This window comes from Coenobita brevimanus, chromosome 76 (genome assembly GCF_032717465.1).
Source record: "Coenobita brevimanus isolate Jiangsu-jjx chromosome 76, ASM3271746v2, whole genome shotgun sequence".
NCBI classification, from domain to species: Eukaryota; Metazoa; Arthropoda; class Malacostraca; order Decapoda; family Coenobitidae; genus Coenobita; species Coenobita brevimanus.
This window is the reverse complement of record NC_137029.1, coordinates 14,957,375-14,976,439: the sequence shown is the minus strand read 5'-3', so window position 1 is coordinate 14,976,439 and position 19,065 is coordinate 14,957,375. Positions and strand designations below refer to the sequence as shown.

Genomic DNA, 19,065 nt, shown 5'->3' with positions numbered 1-19,065 from the left:
GCCAAATACATAAGTGCTCTGCCTTATGGTGAGCCATAACAAAAGCTAGGCTGGGTACCCAGGTGTTGTTGATGTTCTCAGCAGCTGTCTCTCACCTCCCACATTCCACCCAATGTTGCTGTTGTTACTGATATGTTGCTCTTGCATCTTTTCTTTCAATCTGATGCAACTTTGATGTCTAAAACAATGGAGTTGACTTCTGTTGAGGTGGATGTACATGTAAGTTTATAATCATGGGAGTATTGACATCAATGGTGATTTCATATTGCTTGACAACTGACACACCTGTATCAAGTTTTCCCATGTTGATAGACCTTGTTATGCTGACAAGTACTTAAAAAAGCATTTCCAACAGCTTAGGGACTACTGTATTTTCAACGACCTCAGTTTGTTAGAAAATAAAACTCTGACATGTTCATGTACATTTGACCTGTAGAGTTGTTCTACATATCAACAGAACCCTAAGGTTGAACTATTATGAATCATATGGTGTAACAATATTGTAATTTGTGCTTAAGGACTGTTCTGATATAATTACAACCCTCCAAGAGAATTATCACTAAAATTAACATATGAATTGTACTTTACTCACCTGGTAATATATTGTCATAAACCATCTCCTTTTCTGACTCACATAGTACTAAAGACAGATCAAAAGATCAAACTGTATGAAAACAAAAGGATGTAACAAAGATGAACAGTATCCTCGCAAATCACCTACATCTATACCCAAGTGCCATAATCCTGATTTCACACATCCTAAATGTCATCTTTTCACATCAAGCTATCTTGCCTTCAACCCACACCTGCCTCATGCACATATATCTTATATATTATTGTCTTCCTTTCCACTTATGTATACCCTGATATATGCTAATTTCTGTATCCATAAGCATATACAATGGATTCAGTATTTGAAAGTACCACTCTGAATGATTTTTTCCATCTCACACATCCTAACAACTTAGTTTTAACTAGAATTCTGGTTTATGTTGTACCCAATCAGAGTTCTTCCATTTTCTTTGTAGTGGAGTTATCACACACAGATTTTTCACTATTTCACAAAAAATATTCCTTCAGCTTTGGGCTACTAAGGATAAAGCAATAGTAATATTTACTTTGAAGGTTTGACTCCATAACACTAATATATCATACTGATTATTTAATAACTTGTTTTCATAGAGAACAAGTCTATGTATATTTGGTTCCACTCCACGACTTCCTGTAGGTCTGAACCAGCGAACACAGATAACAAGTTGACATTCATTTGTTCAGGAGAGAGAGAGAGAGAGAGAGAAGAGAAGTTGGAATGAGATAGGGAAATGAGGTGCTCAACACAGTTAAACAACTCTGCTGGCTATGAAATGGTTAAATGAAGGTAAATTATGTAATATAACAAGGGATGATTTAAGTGGATCTGGCTAATGGTGGTTTGAGCAAGTCACTGTCAGTGGTAAGCCTAATTCTGCAACGTCCAAAATTGGATATTTTAGGTCCCATTTATTGTAAATATTTCCATGTGTGTTTAGGAGACGTGTACCCCTATGGACCTATCTCACCCCATGAATATTTTTATCAATGGATTTTCACCACACACAACCCTTATGGACCTATTTTCCTTAATGACTTTTTTTTTTTCTAAGACACTCTACTCTTACGTAACCTATTTTCCCCTAATTTTCCCATTGATGTATTTTTCCTGCCAATTTTTCCTCGACCTGAATCTCATGAATATAGGTTCACTTCACATACCCATGGATGTATTTTTCTACTGAATACTCAAACCTGTTACGTGGTTATATCACCCACTGCCCTAGTTGAAACCAGGATAACCAACAGACGTATTGCTCCATGGACCTCTTGAATATATATACATACCTCAGCATATTCCAGAATAATATACTGGATTTTCTCCAACTCACACTCAATTCACCTAATCACCTGTTTTCCACAATGTTCATCCACTGCCCACCCATAACGCACTATCCACAACCTAACTCGCAGTATTCTCAAAACAGACATAATCTCTTGCCTTGTCCTCAGGTAGCCCCACCACCCACCTTCACTTAAACATCGAAACTCCACCCCACTTCCAGGCCAACAACTTTCTCTTACTCACTCACCTGCATGTGAAACAACCAGCCTACACTAACCAATCCACCCACCAGTTACCAACAAATTGCATATCATGCTCCAGTCAGATGACTAATTCAACACACACACACACACACACACACACACAAGGCTGTGTTTTCCCGGATGGTAGCCACTCAGTCTTCGATAGAAAATAGTACTGTCTTTAGTTCTTTCACTGTAGTATTCATCTCCACATACACATGATTTTATGCATATGAGTAAATATCAAGCTAAACACTTGTGCTGATGAAGTTTAATCCCAGGATAACATCCTGCGGACAGAAATTTTTATTCCTGACGCCAGTTGACTTTGTCAAAAATTTGAGGCCAATTTCTGTTAGATGCAGTTCATTTTTTTCTCTGTTTCATGAGATTAACTCATAAGATTTCATTAACTATATTTCTCTCTGGACAGAGAGCATTACTTTCTTAACATTTTTTAAAGTAATTTATCTAATTCATTATTCCACTGCAATATATTTATTATATTTATATATATATTTTTTTACTGTATATTTATATATATATATATATAAAATATATTTTTATATATATGTAATATATATATATATATATTAAATACACTCAATCCTTAAGTCAGTCTTGAGTAAAGTTTTTGTTCTGCCAGTCAGCATAATGAGCAAGTCTGTCAAATGCTGAAAATACTCACACAGGAAGTCAGCTGGCCTGGGGACTAAATTCAAAAAGCCTGAGTAAATTTCAACCTCTGGATACATTTCAATATTTCCATTAGTTTTATCTCAGTACCAGAGGTGTGTAAGATATTTCTAAAGAAATATGTGCAGCATGTGATGTAAGGAAGAGAAGACAGGGTGCAAGGAACAGCTGGTGGACTGAAGAGGTAAACAGGCTGTGCACAAAAGAAGAAACACATGAATGGATGAGAAATACAAGAAGTTGCGGAAGAGAGAGTTATATGTGGAAAGGAAGAGAGAGGTGAAAAGATTAGTAAGAGAGTAAGAAGAGAGGAGATGAGGAATTTGGAAGGAATTTATAAAGAGACTGTAAGAAATGTTCTGGAGAGAAGTGAAATGAGTAAGACATGGAATGAAGTTAGTAGTGAAAGATAAAAATGGTAGATTCTAGTGGAGAAGGGAGAAAAAGTGAGCAGATGGAGAGAACACTTCATGAATTGTAACAGGATGGAAGTAATGCAGTATAAGTCTTAATGGCTAGAAGGAGGGATGAGAAGACAGGAAGAAATCAGTAATGGAAGTTGTGGAAGCAATGAAGAAAGTTAAATCAAAGCCCCAGGAATTGATTGAGTTGAAATGTCATAGACAGTGTAGAATATGTGGAAGATGTATCCTGAGGAAGGGCTGAGGATGAAGTCAGGTATAATTATTCCCTTGTACAAAGGAAAAGGGAAAAGAATGTAATCAATTCATTCCTTCTTAGTATAATGAAATGTATTAGGTTACTAGCAGAGTTAGAGAAGATGAGAAATTAGTTAGAAGAAAGAGGCTTTAGGAAGGGAAGAGGTTGTGTAGATCAGATATTCATTCTTAGATCTATAAAAGCCAGAAAGGGAAAAGTTGTATCTTTTCATACTAGGAGACAGGGTGGATAGACAAGTATCAGAATATATGGAGTAGATAAGTTGTGAATGGCTGTGAAGAGTATGTACAGAGCAATTGCGTGTGGATGGTCATAATTTTTCTCAAATTGGTTGAAACAGGGATGTTCATGTCTCCATGGTTGTTCAATCTTACATGGAACATAAAAGTACAAGGTAGGGATAAACCCTTGAGAGAGATATTTTGAAACTCCTGTATTGTTTGCAGATGATACTGTGTTTTGAGTGAAGACAAATGCAATTTGGATGAGTTTAAATGTTAAGAAACAGAACCTAAAGAATAAGATACAATGATGTTTTCTGTGCAGTGAATGTACAAGTTGGATGAGAATTAAAAGATATCGACTTATTTGGGTAGTTATGAGTAAGGGATGGAGGTTTGGAGGGTGAAGTGCTTGAAAGGGTCTGGAAGAAATTTTCCCAAAAGCAGTGATAAGAAACAGGGAAGTGAGCCAGAAAAAAGTTACTACATGACAGTATTGTGATACAACTAATACGGAAGTGAAGCTTGGACATTGTTGGAAGGACACAAGTCAAGAGTGAGAGCAGTGGAAATGAGTTATTTAAGAGGAGCCTGTGGAGTATAGAGACACTACTGAGGTGAGCTGGGAATATACGTTGAGGAACACACTGAGGTGGTTATATAATACATAATATATATATATATATATATATATATATATATATATAGACCTCAATAAGTAACGTGGTTGAATTTAAATATTGAGCAGGGCAGTGAAAAACTCGGGGGAAGTCAGCTGGCCTGGGGACGAAATTTTTTGTGGCTACCAAACGGGTAACCTGGCACAGTGTATGGGTATTTATCTCAGTACCACAGCCAGCCACCTCAGCCAAACAGCCCTAGTGAGATGGGATAGGTTAGGGTAGGTTAGGTTGCTGAAATTTTGCCTGGGAAGCACAGTGGGCATATTTTCGTGAAAAACCTATGGTTAGTTTTGAAACGAATGGGCAAGCGTTGTTCCTGGCTGAGGGTTCCTGGTGGTTTTTATGAATACGCATACAGAATGGAAATATGTTTTCTGGGCAAACTCAAGGCCGAACGGTTTGACGAAATTTATGGGTTTCGGCAATTTCAGGGGACAAAATGGAACGACAATGTATGCTAATCAGAAAAAAAAAAAAAAAATCCTTGCGTTCTCGTAAGTTACAGTTCAGTTCCACATTCTTCGTTTGATTTCATGCTTCCCAACACATTTTGGACCAACTGGGCATATGGTTATCAGTCCTTTCTCATGCCTCATCTAGTTCTTACCCACAATTATCATGGATTTTGCAGTTTTAAGGAACGAAATGGAACGAAAATGTTTGCTAATTAGAGGAAAAGTTACTCTTTCGTCCATGTGTTATCGTAGCGTTCAGTTCCACATTCTTCGTTCGATTTAATGCTTCCCAACACTTCCAACTAACTGAGCATACTGTTATCAATCCTTTCTCATGCTTCACCTAGTTCCACCCCACACTCATAATGGGTTTCGCAGTTTTAGGGGACGAAATGGAACGAAAATATTTGCTAATTAAAAAAAATACTTTCGTCTATGTGTTCTTGTTAGTGTTCAGTTCCACATTTTTCGTTCGGTTTCGTGCTTCCCAACACATTTAGGACCGACTGAGCATACGGCTATCAAGTCCTTTCTCGCGTCTCACAGACTCTACCTCACAGTCATATGGGTTTCGAGTTTTAGGAGACGAAACTGAACGAAAATGTTTGCTAATCACACACACACACACACACACACACACACACACACACACACAAAATACTTCTGCTCGTGTAAGTGAGCATTCAGTTTCACATTCTTCGTTCTTCTTCCTGATAGTCTTATGTTTGTCGGATTACTTCTGGGAGGTAAATAAACGTTTCATACTAAATCTGTTTCCCCCGTCGTTTTAAGTTGTATTCCGCTGTCAACTTGTTTGACACATCAGGGTTACGGCGAAATTAGGGCCTGTCCTAACCTAAGTGTTTAAACTTGACCTAACCTAGCTTAACTATACCTTATAATTTAACCTAACCTAACGTAGCATCCAGTTGGGAAGTTGGGAGACGAAAATCACCTTTGAGTACATCAAGACAATCATGTTATGGCTTAAGGAACGTGATGATAAAAAGTGGGAAATTTTTCAGCAGGAAAAGGTAATTTACCACCCTGAAAATAGTCAGAAAAATACAGAAAACAAACTGGAGGAATATGAACTGAATTGGTAAGGTTCTTCCACTGCTTTAAGCGTACAAATACCAAAATGGCAAAAGAAAAAAAAGAAAAACCATAGCATAAAAGAAAGCACCATCATAACGATTTGGAAGGACAGGGAGAAGATAAAGATCGTGCGTAGGAAGTGATGCAATCCTGGCAGCTGTGAAGGTTTATATGTTGTCCTGAAACTGACTGAGAAGCTTATAGGGCGTTATGTGGAGCGTCAGAGAAAGCAAACTCTCACTTTTACCCCTTTTTACCATCTTACCCCACGTATTTACCTCCACCTATACGCACCATCAGGTAAAACACTGAAAGAGATATAACTGTTGTAATTAAAAACATCAGTGGTATTAAAAATGGCATTAACAAAAACAGAAGTTGGACTGGGTCAACACCACCTCCACTGAGTACCCTTTTGTTGATACGTAGCTCCACGGTATTTTACTCCCACCCCCAACCCCAAAGTTGTTGTCAAAGTTTCGCCTTCTCGTATCATGTGGCCTTCGGGAGAGACGTTAGGCTGTATAGTTAGACTAAAATTTACGGGTCTGGCTGTTTTAGGGAACAAAATGGAGCGAAAATGTTTGCAAACCAGAATAAAGGTACTCTTTCATCCATGTGTTCTCCTGAGTTAGCGTTCCGTTTCACATTCTTCGTTTGGTATCGCTGTTCCCAACACATTACTCCTTGTTCGCTATCGCTCTTCCCAACACATTTTGAACTGATTGAGCAGTTTAGCCGTATGTTTAGTTTATCAGAAATGCGTTGGGAAACGCGATATCAAACGAAAAATGTGAAACTGAACGCTAACTCACGAGAACACACGGATTAAAGTAATTTTTTCTTGTTAGCACAAATTTTCGTTCTATTTCGTACTCTAAAACTGCCAGACCCATAAATTTTTGTCTAACCATATGGCCTAAGGTCTCTCCTGAAAGCCACATGATATGAGAGAAGGCGAAACTTTGACAACATTGGGGTTGGGGGATGGGAGGAAAGTACCGGGGAGCTCCGTTTCAACAAAAGGGTACCCATGCCAACTTTTATTTTTGTTAATGCTATTTTTAATACCATTGATGTTTTTAATTACAACAGTTATATCTCTTTCAATGTTTTACCTGATGGTGTGTGCAAGTGGGGGTAATTTACGTGGGGTTAGGTGGTAAGAAGGGGTAAAAGTGAGAGTTTTGGAAAGTTGCCAGAACACATTGTACCATTATACATGTAAACATATTGTCTGAGTGACGCAGATTTGGGTACCACGGTCCTTGTCCAGTCCCTATTGCCTGCGGTATTCAAGGATTGAGTGTATATATACATATATATATATATATATATATATATACATATATATATATATATATATATATCTATATATATACACATATATATATATATATATGTATATATATATATATATATATATATATATATATATATATATATATATATATATGTATGTATATATATATATATGAATATATATATATATATGTATATATATAGTAATATATATATAAATATATATATATATATATATATATATATATATATATATATATATATATATATTTTCTCAATCAATCATTTGCCCCACGGGGATGCTAGCCTCAATGAACCTCTCCACCAATATTTGTCTCTGCCATCTCCTTCAGGTCCCACCAACACTCCTCTGCTTTTTCATTGTCCTCAAGGTTTCCTTACCTATTCTTCCTCAAATCCACTCTGGCACATCCTGTATTAAACTTCTTTTCTGTATATGTGCCCAGCCACTTCCAGCGAGACAGTCTCACATATTCATTAACTGGTTCCACTCTCGTAATATCCCACTCTTTCATTTGTACCTGTTCTGCCACTTTACCCCAAGAATCCTTCTCAGTATTTTATTCTCAAATCCTAATACTTTCTGATCTGTTGCAATTGTACTGTACCAGACTCATGCAAATTAAAATTGGTCAAAAAATTGTAAATTTTCACTTTAGTATGTACAAAGCATATTATTATTCCAAACAGATTTCAACATTCCAACAGCTCCCTGTCTAATCCTCTCCTCAATTTCATGTTTAATGATCCATTAGATATACAAGTTCCCAGATATTTAAAGTTTTCTACATTCTCACCACATTATTCCCATTACACAATGATTTAGCAAGTCAATAATTTTAGTTTTCCTCAACTTTATTACCAATATTTTTTCTTTCCTCCACCAGGCAACGAGCATTGATCTCATACTCATCAGTACTATCATTGCATAGTCCAAATCATCAGCTATTTTCTGTCCAGTAATTCCTGCACCTGTTCTCCTTACAACCTTTTTTTTTCCATAACCATCATAATATATATATATATATATATATACTGTATATATATATATATATATATATATATATATATTATATATATATTTTACATGTGATTTTTAAGAGAATATCACTTCCTCACACAAAAGAAGAAAGCTATTGTGACAAGTTCAGTTTTGTGATTGTAAGAGAGATGAAGAGAGTGGATTTTAAATTCTTTTCTGTTGTTCTCATAAAACTTACATGAAGTTTAATTAAAGGTACAGAACACTCATCTGAATAAACTACTTACTAATCTTCCAGTACAATGATGGAAGCAATGAAGTTAAATTGCCCCAGGAATTGATGGTGAAAGTTTCATAGAGATGTATAGAATGGATGTGGAAGACGTCATTTTAGCCTAATTGGAAAACCTCACCAGCACAAATGTCCATACTCCCATTATCTCAAGCAGAAAGCAGTTACAATCCCCCTACAGGAAAAATACCTGACTTCCAATCTGACTCTACCTTCTTGTCCAGCACACTCTCTCTCATTCTACTACATCTTGTGTTCGCATACCACACACTAAAGTATTCCACTTAACTAGTTCCACAACTTGAACTGATCCCTGTCTTATTCCTCCTTGAAGAAATATATATCCTTTGACAAAATGTCCTCCATCTGTCACCCCTTCTCCACTGCTCCATCTTCACTCCCCTGCTCTTCCTTCAGCATCTTATTCCAGAACATCACATTCCACTTTTACACTCAAATTTCTTCCAAATTCCTCATCCACTCTCTTACTCTCTTACTAATCTTTTCACCTCTCTCCTTTCACATATAACTTCTTTCCGCCTCTCAACCTCTTCCACGCCTATTTCTCATCCATTCATTGTATGCTTTCTTCTTTGTGCCACAGCCTGTTTCACCTCTTCAACCACCACGTTCCCCCTCCATCTTCTCTCTTCCTTCCACACACCACATCACATGGTGCACATATATATATATATATATATATATATATATATATATATATATATATATACAGTATATATATATATATATATATATTGTTGTTTGTTTTGGTTATGGATTGTTATGAAAAAGGTTGTAAGGAGAACAGGTGCAGGAATTAACTGGACAGAAAATAAGAAGCTGATGGATTTGGACTATGCTGATGATATTGTACTGATTTGCGGAAGTATTTACGAGATGCAGAGGGTGCTCGATTGCCTGGTGGAGGAAGGAGAAAAAGTGGGATTGGTAATAAATTGTGGGAAGACTGAAATTATTAATATGAACGTGGAGAGCTAAATCGATTGTGTAATTGGGAATAATGTGGTGAAGAATGTAGAAAACTTTAAATATCTGGGAACGATTGTATCATCTAATGGATCATTAAACAATGAAATTGAGGAGAGGATTAGACAGGCTTGGCGAGCTGTTGGAATGTTGAAATCTGTTTGGAATAATAATATGCTTTCGGTACATACTAAAGTGAAAATTTACAATTCCATAGTTAGACCAATTTTAATTTACGGGCATGAGTCATGGTACAGTACAATTGCAACAGATCAGAAAGTATTAGGATTTGAGAATAAAATACTGAGAAGGATTCTTGGGGTAAAGTGGCAAGACAGAGTTACAAATGAAAGAGTAAGGGATATTACGAGAGTGGAACCAGTTAATGAATATGTGAGACTGTCTCGCTGGAAGTGGCTGGGGCACATATACAGAAAAGAAGGTTGTTTAATACAGGATGTGCCAGAGTGGATTGCTAGAGGAAGAAGAGGTGGAGGTAGGCCGAGGGAAACCTGGTTGAGGACAATGAAAAAGAAGCAGGAGAGGAGTGTTGGTGGGACCTGAAGGAGATGGCAAGAGACAAATATTGGTGGAGAGAGTTCATTGAGGCCCTATGCATCCCGTGGGTGCCAGGAAATGATTGATTGATTGATATATATATATATATATATATATATATATATATATATATATATATATATATATTTATAGATAGATCTAATTATTTAATATATATATATATATATATATATATATATATACATACATATATATATATATATATATATATATATATATATATATATATATATATATATATATATATATATATATATATAGATATATATATATATATATATAGATATATATATATATATATATAGAGATATATATATATATATATATATATATATACACGCTCAATCCTTGAGTACCGCGGGCAATGGGGACTGGACAAGGACCATGGTACCCAAATCCGCGTCACTCAGACAATATGTTTACATGTATAATGGTACAATGTGTTCTGGCAGCTTCCCAAAACTCTCACTTTTACCCCTTCTTACCACCTAACCCCATGTAAATTACCCGCACTTGCACCCACCATCAGGTAAAACATTAAAAGAAATATAACTGTTGTAATTAAAAACATCAGTGGTATTAAAAATAGCATTAACAAAAATAAAAGTTGGGATGGGTACCCTTTTGTTGATACGCAGCTCCCCGGTATTTTCCTCCCATCCCCCAACCCCAATGTTGTCAAAGTTTCGCCTTCTCTCATATCATGTGGCTTTCAGGAGAGACCTTAGGCCATATGGTTAGACAAAAATTTATGGGTCTGGCAGTTTTAGAGTACGAAATAGAACAAAAATTTGTGCTAACAAGAAAAAATTACTTTAATCCGTGTGTTCTCATGAGTTAGCGTTCAGTTTCATATTTTTCGTTTGATATCGCGTTTCCCAACGCATTTCTGATAAACTAAACATATGGCTAAACTGCTCAATCAGTTCGAAATGTGTTGGGAAGAGCGATACCGAACGAAGAGTAATGTGTTGGGAAGAGCGATACCGAACGAAGAATGTGAAACGGAACGCTAACTCAGGAGAACACATGGATGAAAGAGTACCTTTTTTCTGGTTTGCAATCATTTTCGCTCCATTTTGTTCCCTAAAACAGCCAGACCCGTAAATTTTAGTCTAACTATACAGCCTAACGTCTCTCCCGAAGGCCACATGATACGAGAAGGCGAAACTTTGACAACAACTTTGGAGTTGGGGGGTGGGAGTAAAATACCGTGGAGCTACGTATCAACAAAAGGGTACTCAGTGGAGGTGGTGTTGACCCAGTCCAACTTCTGTTTTTGTTAATGCCATTTTTAATACCACTGATGTTTTTAATTACAACAGTTATATCTCTTTCAGTGTTTTACCTGATGGTGCGTATAGGTGGAGGTAAATACGTGGGGTAAGATGGTAAAAAGGGGTAAGAGTGAGAGTTTGCTTTCTCTGACGCTCCACATAACGCCCTATAAGCTGCTCAGTCAGTTTCAGGACAACATATAAACCTTCACAGCTGCCAGGATTGCATCACTTCCTATGCACGATCTTTATCTTCTCCCTGTCCTTCCAAATCGTTATGATGGTGCTTTCTTTTATGCTATGGTTTTTCTTTTTTTCTTTTGCCATTTTGGTATTTGTACGCTTAAAGCAGTGGAAGAACCTTACCAATTCAGTTCATATTCCTCCAGTTTGTTTTCTGTATTTTTCTGACTATTTTCAGGGTGGTAAATTACTTTTTCCTGCTGAAAAATTTCCCACTTTTTATCATCACATTCCTTAAGCCATAACAAGATTGTCTTGATGTACTCAAAGGTGATTTTCGTCTCCCAACTTCCCAACTGGATGCTACGTTAGGTTAGGTTAAATTATAAGGTATAGTTAAGCTAGGTTAGGTCAAGTTTAAACACTTAGGTTAGGACAGGCCCTAATTTTGCCGTAACCCTGATGTGTCAAACAAGTTGACAGCAGAATACAACTTAAAACGACGGGGGAAACAGATTTAGTATGAAACGTTTATTTACCTCCCAGAAGTAATCCGACAAACATAAGACTATCAGGAAGAAGAATGAAGAATGTGAAACTGAATGCTCACTTACACGAGCAGAAGTATTTTGTGTGTGTGTGTGTGTGTGTGTGTGTATGTGTGTGATTAGCAAACATTTTCGTTCAGTTTCTTCTCCTAAAACTCGAAACCCATATGACTGTGAGGTAGAGTCTGTGAGACGCGAGAAAGGACTTGATAGCCGTATGCTCAGTCGGTCCTAAATGTGTTGGGAAGCACGAAACCGAACGAAAAATGTGGAACTGAACACTAACAAGAACACATAGACGAAAGTATTTTTTTCTAATTAGCAAACATTTTCGTTCCATTTCGTCCCCTAAAACTGCGAAACCCATTATGAGTGTGGGGTGGAACTAGGTGAAGCATGAGAAAGGATTGATAACAGTATGCTCAGTTAGTTGGAAGTGTTGGGAAGCATTAAATCGAACGAATAATGTGGAACTGAACGCTACGATAACACATGGACGAAAGAGTAACTTTTCCTCTAATTAGCAAACATTTTCGTTCCATTTCGGTCCTTAAAACTGCAAAATCCATGATAATTGTGGGTAAGAACTAGATGAGGCATGAGAAAGGACTGATAACCATATGCCCAGTTGGTCCAAAATGTGTTGGGAAGCATGAAATCAAATGAAGAATGTGGAACTGAACTGTAACTTACGAGAATGCAAGGATTTTTTTTTTTTTTTTTTTTTTCTGATTAGCATACATTATCGTTCCATTTTGTCCCCTGAAATTGCTGAAACCCATAAATTTCGTTAAACCGTTCGGCCTTGAGTTTGCCCAGAAAACATATTTCCATTCTGTATGCGTATTCATAAAAACCACCAGGAACCCTCAGCCAGGAACAATGCTTGCCCATTCGTTTCAAAACCAACCATAGGTTTTTCACGAAAATATGCCCACTGTGCTTCCCAGGCAAAATTTCAGCAACCTAATCTACCCTAACCTATCCCATCTCACTAGGGCTGTTTGGCTGAGGTGGCTGGCTGTGGTCTATCTATCTATCTATCTATTGCCAGACGCCTCAATCCCGTTTGGGGTGGCCACAAACAAATCGCCTCCAAGTCGCCCTGTCCCCTGCCATTTCACTGCCCTGCTCCCAACTCACACCCCCCTCTCTCATATACCTCTCCACCCCATCCCTCCATCTCATCCTCGGTCTCCCCCTCCCTCTTCCACCCTCCACCTCACTCACATACACTCTCTTCATCAATCTTTCACCCTCCATCCTCTCCACATGGCCAAACCACCTCAGTGTGTTCCTCACAACGCTTCCTATCACATCCACATCAACACCACAACGCTCCTTTATATCCTCATTCGTCAGCCTGTCTCTCCACGTGACTCCACAGGCTCCTCTTAAATAACTCATTTCCACTGCTCTCACTCTTGACTTGTGTCCTTCCAACAATGTCCAAGCTTCACTTCCGTACGTTAGAGTTGGTATCACAATACTGTCATGTAGTAACTTTTTTACTTCCATGCTCACTTCCCTGTTTCTTATCACTGCTTTTAAGGAACCAGCAACCTTTCTTCCCTGCTGTACCCTTTCAAGCACTTCACCCTCCAAACCTCCATCCTTACTCATCACACTACCCAAATACTTAAACGTACTCACATTTTCCAATTCCTCACCATCCAACCTCGCTGTACATTCACTGACTTCACCTCTGTCAAAGACCATCACTTTACTCTTCCCTACATTCACCTTTAGGTTCTGTTTCTTACACACTCTCTCAAACTCATCCACCAAGCCTTGCAGCTCCCCTTCGTCTTCACTCAACAACACAGTATCATCTGCAAACAACAGTACAGGGAGTTTCCAAACACTATCCTCTCTCACCAGGGCCACTCCAACATCCACTACCCTACCTTGTACCTCTTTTATTACCCCATCCATGTACAGATTGAACAACCATGGAGACATGACACATCCCTGTTTCAAACCAACTTTCACAGAGAAAAATTCACTTAGTTCACCATCCACACGCACTGCAGCCTTCGCACCATCGTACATACTCTTCACAGCATTCAACAACTTCCCATCTACTCCATATATTCATAACACTTTCCACAATCCTTGTCTATCCACCCTGTCATATGCTTTCTCCAAATCCATGAAAGCCGCATACAACTTCTTTCCCTTCTCTAGAAACTTTTCCACTAAAGATCTAAGAATGAATATCTGATCTACACAACCTCTTCCCTTCCTAAAGCCTCCCTGTTCTTCTCCAACTAATTTCTCTGTTCTTTCTCTAACTCTGTCTATAAGTAACCTACCATACACTTTTCCTATTATACTAAGAAGACAAATGCCCCTATGATTACCACACACTTCTTTTCCCCTTTTCCTTTGTACAAGGGAATAATTATACCTGACTTCCAATCCTCCGGGACTCTACCTTCCTCCCAGGCCAATCTGCACATCTTCCACATCCATTCTACTACTATCTCTCCCCCATGCTTCAGCATTTCACCACACACTCCATCAATTCCTGGGGCTTTCCCGATTTAACTTTCTTCATTGCTTCCACAACTTCCATCCTACTGATTTCTTCCTGTCTTCTCACCTCCCTCCTTCTCCCAGCCATTCCCCAGCCACTTATACTCTGCATTACTTCCATCCTCCACGCTCAACAATTCCTTAAAGTGTTCTCTCCATCTGCTCACTTTTTCTCCCTTCTCCACTAGTAATCTACCATTTTTATCTTTCACTCCCCTGCTAACTTCACTTCCACCCTGTCTTACTCTTTTCACTTCTCTCCAGAACATTTTCTTACAGTCCCTTCACTTTACACTCAAATTCCTTCCAAATTCCTCATCCACTCTCTTCTTACTCTCTCTTACTAATCTTTTCACCTCTCTCTTCCTTTCCACATATAACTCTCTCTTCCGCCTCTCAACTTCTTCCACGCCCCTATTTCTCATCCATTCATTGTATGCTTTCTTCTTTTGTGCCACAGCCTGTTTCACCTCTTCAGTCCACCACGCTGTTCCTTGCACCCCCCTCCGTCTTCTCTTCCTTCCACACACCACATCACATGCTGCACATATTTCTTCTGTAAATATCTTACACACACCTGGCTGTGGTACTGAGATAAATACCCATAGAGAATGGAAAGATGCGCCCAGGAAATGTATCCAGAGGTTAGAGGGTGACGTCATAGCGCGCGGCTTTCAAATTTCGTCCCCAGGCCAGCTGACTTCCTGTGTGAGCTCGAGTTTTTCAGCGTGTTGACATGACTTGTCTCATTATGCTGACTGCGTCAGAACAAAAACGTGTTACTCAGCCACGTGTTACTTAAGGATTGAGTGTATATATATATATATATATATACAGTATATATATGTATATATATATATATATATATATATATATATATAGTATATATATACAGTATATATATGTATATATATATATATATATATATATATATATATATATATATATATATTGCTTTCGTTGGAATAATGAATTAGGAGATAAATGCTGTTGATTTCACAAAAAGCTGCGCTTAAGAAAGTAATTTGCCTCTCTGTCCAGAGAGAAATATCCAGTTAATGAGAAAAATACTTATGAGTTCACCAAAAATCTCCAGGTGCTAACCACCAGAGAGAGAAAAAAATGCGAACATAAGGCATCTAACAGAAGTTACGCGGCCTGCCAAATTATTTGACAAAGTCAACTGGCGTTACCCAGAATAAAACCCATCTTTCATTTTGTCCGCGAGATGTTATCCTGGGATAAATAAACTCCTTCGACATCAGCGAAAGGAAAAATTCCCTGTTTAGCTTGAGCACCATATTTACTCATATTGCATAAAATCATGTGTATGTAGCCGGAATGAACCCCCTTATCTACGGCCTGGCAAAACTCCCTGTAAAGAGTACCCAGTACTATTTTCTATCGACAGACTGAGTTAAGCGGTGAGACTCATCTTTCGTGTAAGGAAATCCACCCCGCCTGTGTGTGTGTGTGTGTGTGTGTGTGTGTGTGTGTTGAATTGAGAGTCATCTGACTTGTGGAGCATGATATGCGGATTGGTAGGTTGGTAACTGGGTGGGTGGATTGGTTAGTGTAGGCTGGTTGTTTCACAGGTGGACTAGGTGGAGTGAGTGGGCGAGAGGGAGGGAAAGGGTTGTTGGCCTGGTTAAGTGGGGTGGAGTGGGGTTCGTCTATTGTTTAAGTGAGGTGGGTGGTGGGGCTACCTGTAGGACAAGGCAAGAGACGGGTTTGCGTCGTCCTACTTTTGAGACATACTGTATTGAGTAAGGTTGTGGATATGTGCGTTGATGGGTGGGTGTGTAGATGGATGAACGGATTGTGGGAAAACAGGCCACTGGGATTAGGTGAATTGAGTTAATGTCCGAGTTGGGAAAATCGGTCCACAGGGTATATTATTCTGGAATCATGCTGAAGTATGTATATATATTCAATGAGTTACAACAGGTCCATCGAGCAATACGTCTGTTGGTTAGGAGATCCGTGTTTCAACTGCACGCGTCAGTGGGTGATATAACCACGTCGGATAACAGGTTTATGGGGAAAATAGGTTCATTGTGAAAAATACATCCATGGGTATGTGACCATGTAGGAAACCTATATTCACATAGAGATTCAAGGTCGAGGGAAAAATTGGTCCGTGGGGAGAAAATACATCAATGGGGAAAATTAGTTCGGGGGAAAATAGGTTACGTAGGGAAGTAGGTGTCTTAGAAAAAAAAAAAAAAGTCATTAAGGAAAATAGGTCCATAAGGGATTGTGCTCCGAGTGGTGAAAATGTCCATTGATAAAAATATTCATGGGGTGAAAATAGGTCCATAGGGGCATACACGTACTCCTAAACACACATGGAAATATTTACAATAAATGGGACCTAAAATATCCAACTTTTAACAGCGACCGTTGCCTGGAATTAGGCTTACCACTGCACAGTGCGAACCTTGCTCCAAACCACCATTAGCCAGACCCTATTACCACTTCGTCATCCACTTATTATATTACATAATTTACCTTCATTTAACCATTTAACCATAGAAAGCCAACCAAAATGAAAGGAAAAATCCCTGTTTAACTGTGTTGAGCACCTCATTTCTCCACCTCATTCCTCTCAAATTCACGGGCACCCGCTACTCTCTCTCTCTCTCTCTCTCTCTCTCTCTCTCCTGTTAACAAATGAATGCTTCGAACTTGTTCACTCTGTGTTCGCTGGTTCAGACCTACAGGAAGTCGTGGAGTGGAACCAAATATACATATTTGTCACTTGCTTGGCTCTATACGAGAAACAAGTTATTAAATAATCAGTATGATATATTCGTGTTATCAGAGTCAAACCTTCAAAGTAAATATTACTATTGCTTTATCCATTAGTACGAGCCCAAAGCTGAAGGAATATTTTTCGACAGAAATGCATTGAAGGCAACTTCTGTGCTCGTGAATGCGACGCTGCCACATACACAGGCTGGCTGGACGAGGGTGGTTAAGAACTCCTGTCCGCAATAGTACAACTTCATAAACCATTGAATTCTCCATGTAAAACTTCATAGAGTTAGTTTTAGGTTATGTGTGAGCACGTAGGGCCGAACGACTCCCCTTATATAGCGAACTGAGTTTGGTAATCCTTCTGAAATACTGAATCCATTGTATATAGCGAACTTATGGATACAGCGGCCCACCCCACTCCCCAGTTAGTTCGTTATATCAAGGGTTTACTACATAACTGGGGTGGAAAGGAAGACTGAGGATGAAATGAAGGAATGGGGTGGAGATATATGTGCATGAGGCAGGTGTGGGTTGAAGGCAAGATAGCTTGATGATTGAGAAAAGATGACATTTAGGCATTTTGTTTGTGACCACTTCCACCAGGATTATGGCACTTGGGTATAGAGTGTAGGCATAAGTAATTTGCCGAGGATACTGTGTCATCTTTGGTTCACATCCTTTTGTTTTCTCATCTAGTTTGATCAGGGTGGCTTGATGCTGTCTGTGCGAGAGTACTACCTTAACGAGTCAGAAAAGGAGATAATGGAGGCTTATGCTGAATATATCACAAAGGTGAGTAAAGTACTGTATTCATATGTTGAACTTGCATGCTTGATAATTTCTCTTGGTAGTTCTAGGGTTGTACATTATATCAGAACAGTCCTGTCAAGCACAAATTACAATATTGTTACACCATATGATTCATCCCACTCCTGACACCAGATTGTTACACCTTAGGGGTTCTGTTGATATGTCAAGAACAACTCGTAGACAGGTCAAACAGTATCAAAAGCAAATGAACATGTCAGAGTTTTATTCCTTCTAAGCACAGCTGAGGTACAGTTGCAAAATACAGTCAGTCCCTGAGTAACGCGCTGTTGAGAAATGCGTTTTTGTATGCACATGGTCAGCATAACGCCACGGGTCATAATCAACATGGGGAAAATCTTCAGCATACACGGTAAGTGTCAGTTGTCGGGCAACGCAATATGAAAGTCACGCATGGTGATGTCACCCGCCAGACTCGCCATGATTGTCCGGCTTACATCCGGGTACATCCACCTCCAACAGCAAGCTCAACTCCATTGTTTCACCCCTAGACATCAAAGGATTAGGCATCAGTATTGAAAAAGAAAAGAAATTGCAAGAGCAGCAACATATCAGAAGTAACAACAGCAACATTGGGGTGGAATGTGGGAGGTGGGGGGAGACAGCTGCTGAGCCACACATCAACAACACCTGGGTACCCAGCCTAGCTTTTGTTATGGCTCACCTTTATAAGGCAGAGCACTTATGTATTTGGCTGCCTCTGTGTGTGTGTGTGTGTGTGTGTGTGTGTGTGTGTGTGTGTGTGCGTGTGCGTGCGTGTGTTCGTGCGTGTTCTTACCTAATTGTATCTTTACAGGAATGAGTCAAGCTTGTACT

At 38.7% G+C, this 19,065-nt stretch overlaps 1 protein-coding gene across 1 annotated transcript in view; it reads left to right on the top strand.

Annotated features, from left to right (window-relative positions):
* The window catches only part of Nep3 (M13 family metallopeptidase neprilysin 3), a 659,418-nt gene that overhangs the window by 314,252 nt on the left and 326,101 nt on the right, over positions 1-19,065 (top strand). Inside the window, exon 8 of the mRNA XM_080279018.1 lies at positions 18,118-18,213. Coding sequence (XP_080135144.1) covers positions 18,118-18,213 — 96 coding nt within the window. The remainder of the gene's footprint in view (positions 1-18,117; positions 18,214-19,065) is intronic.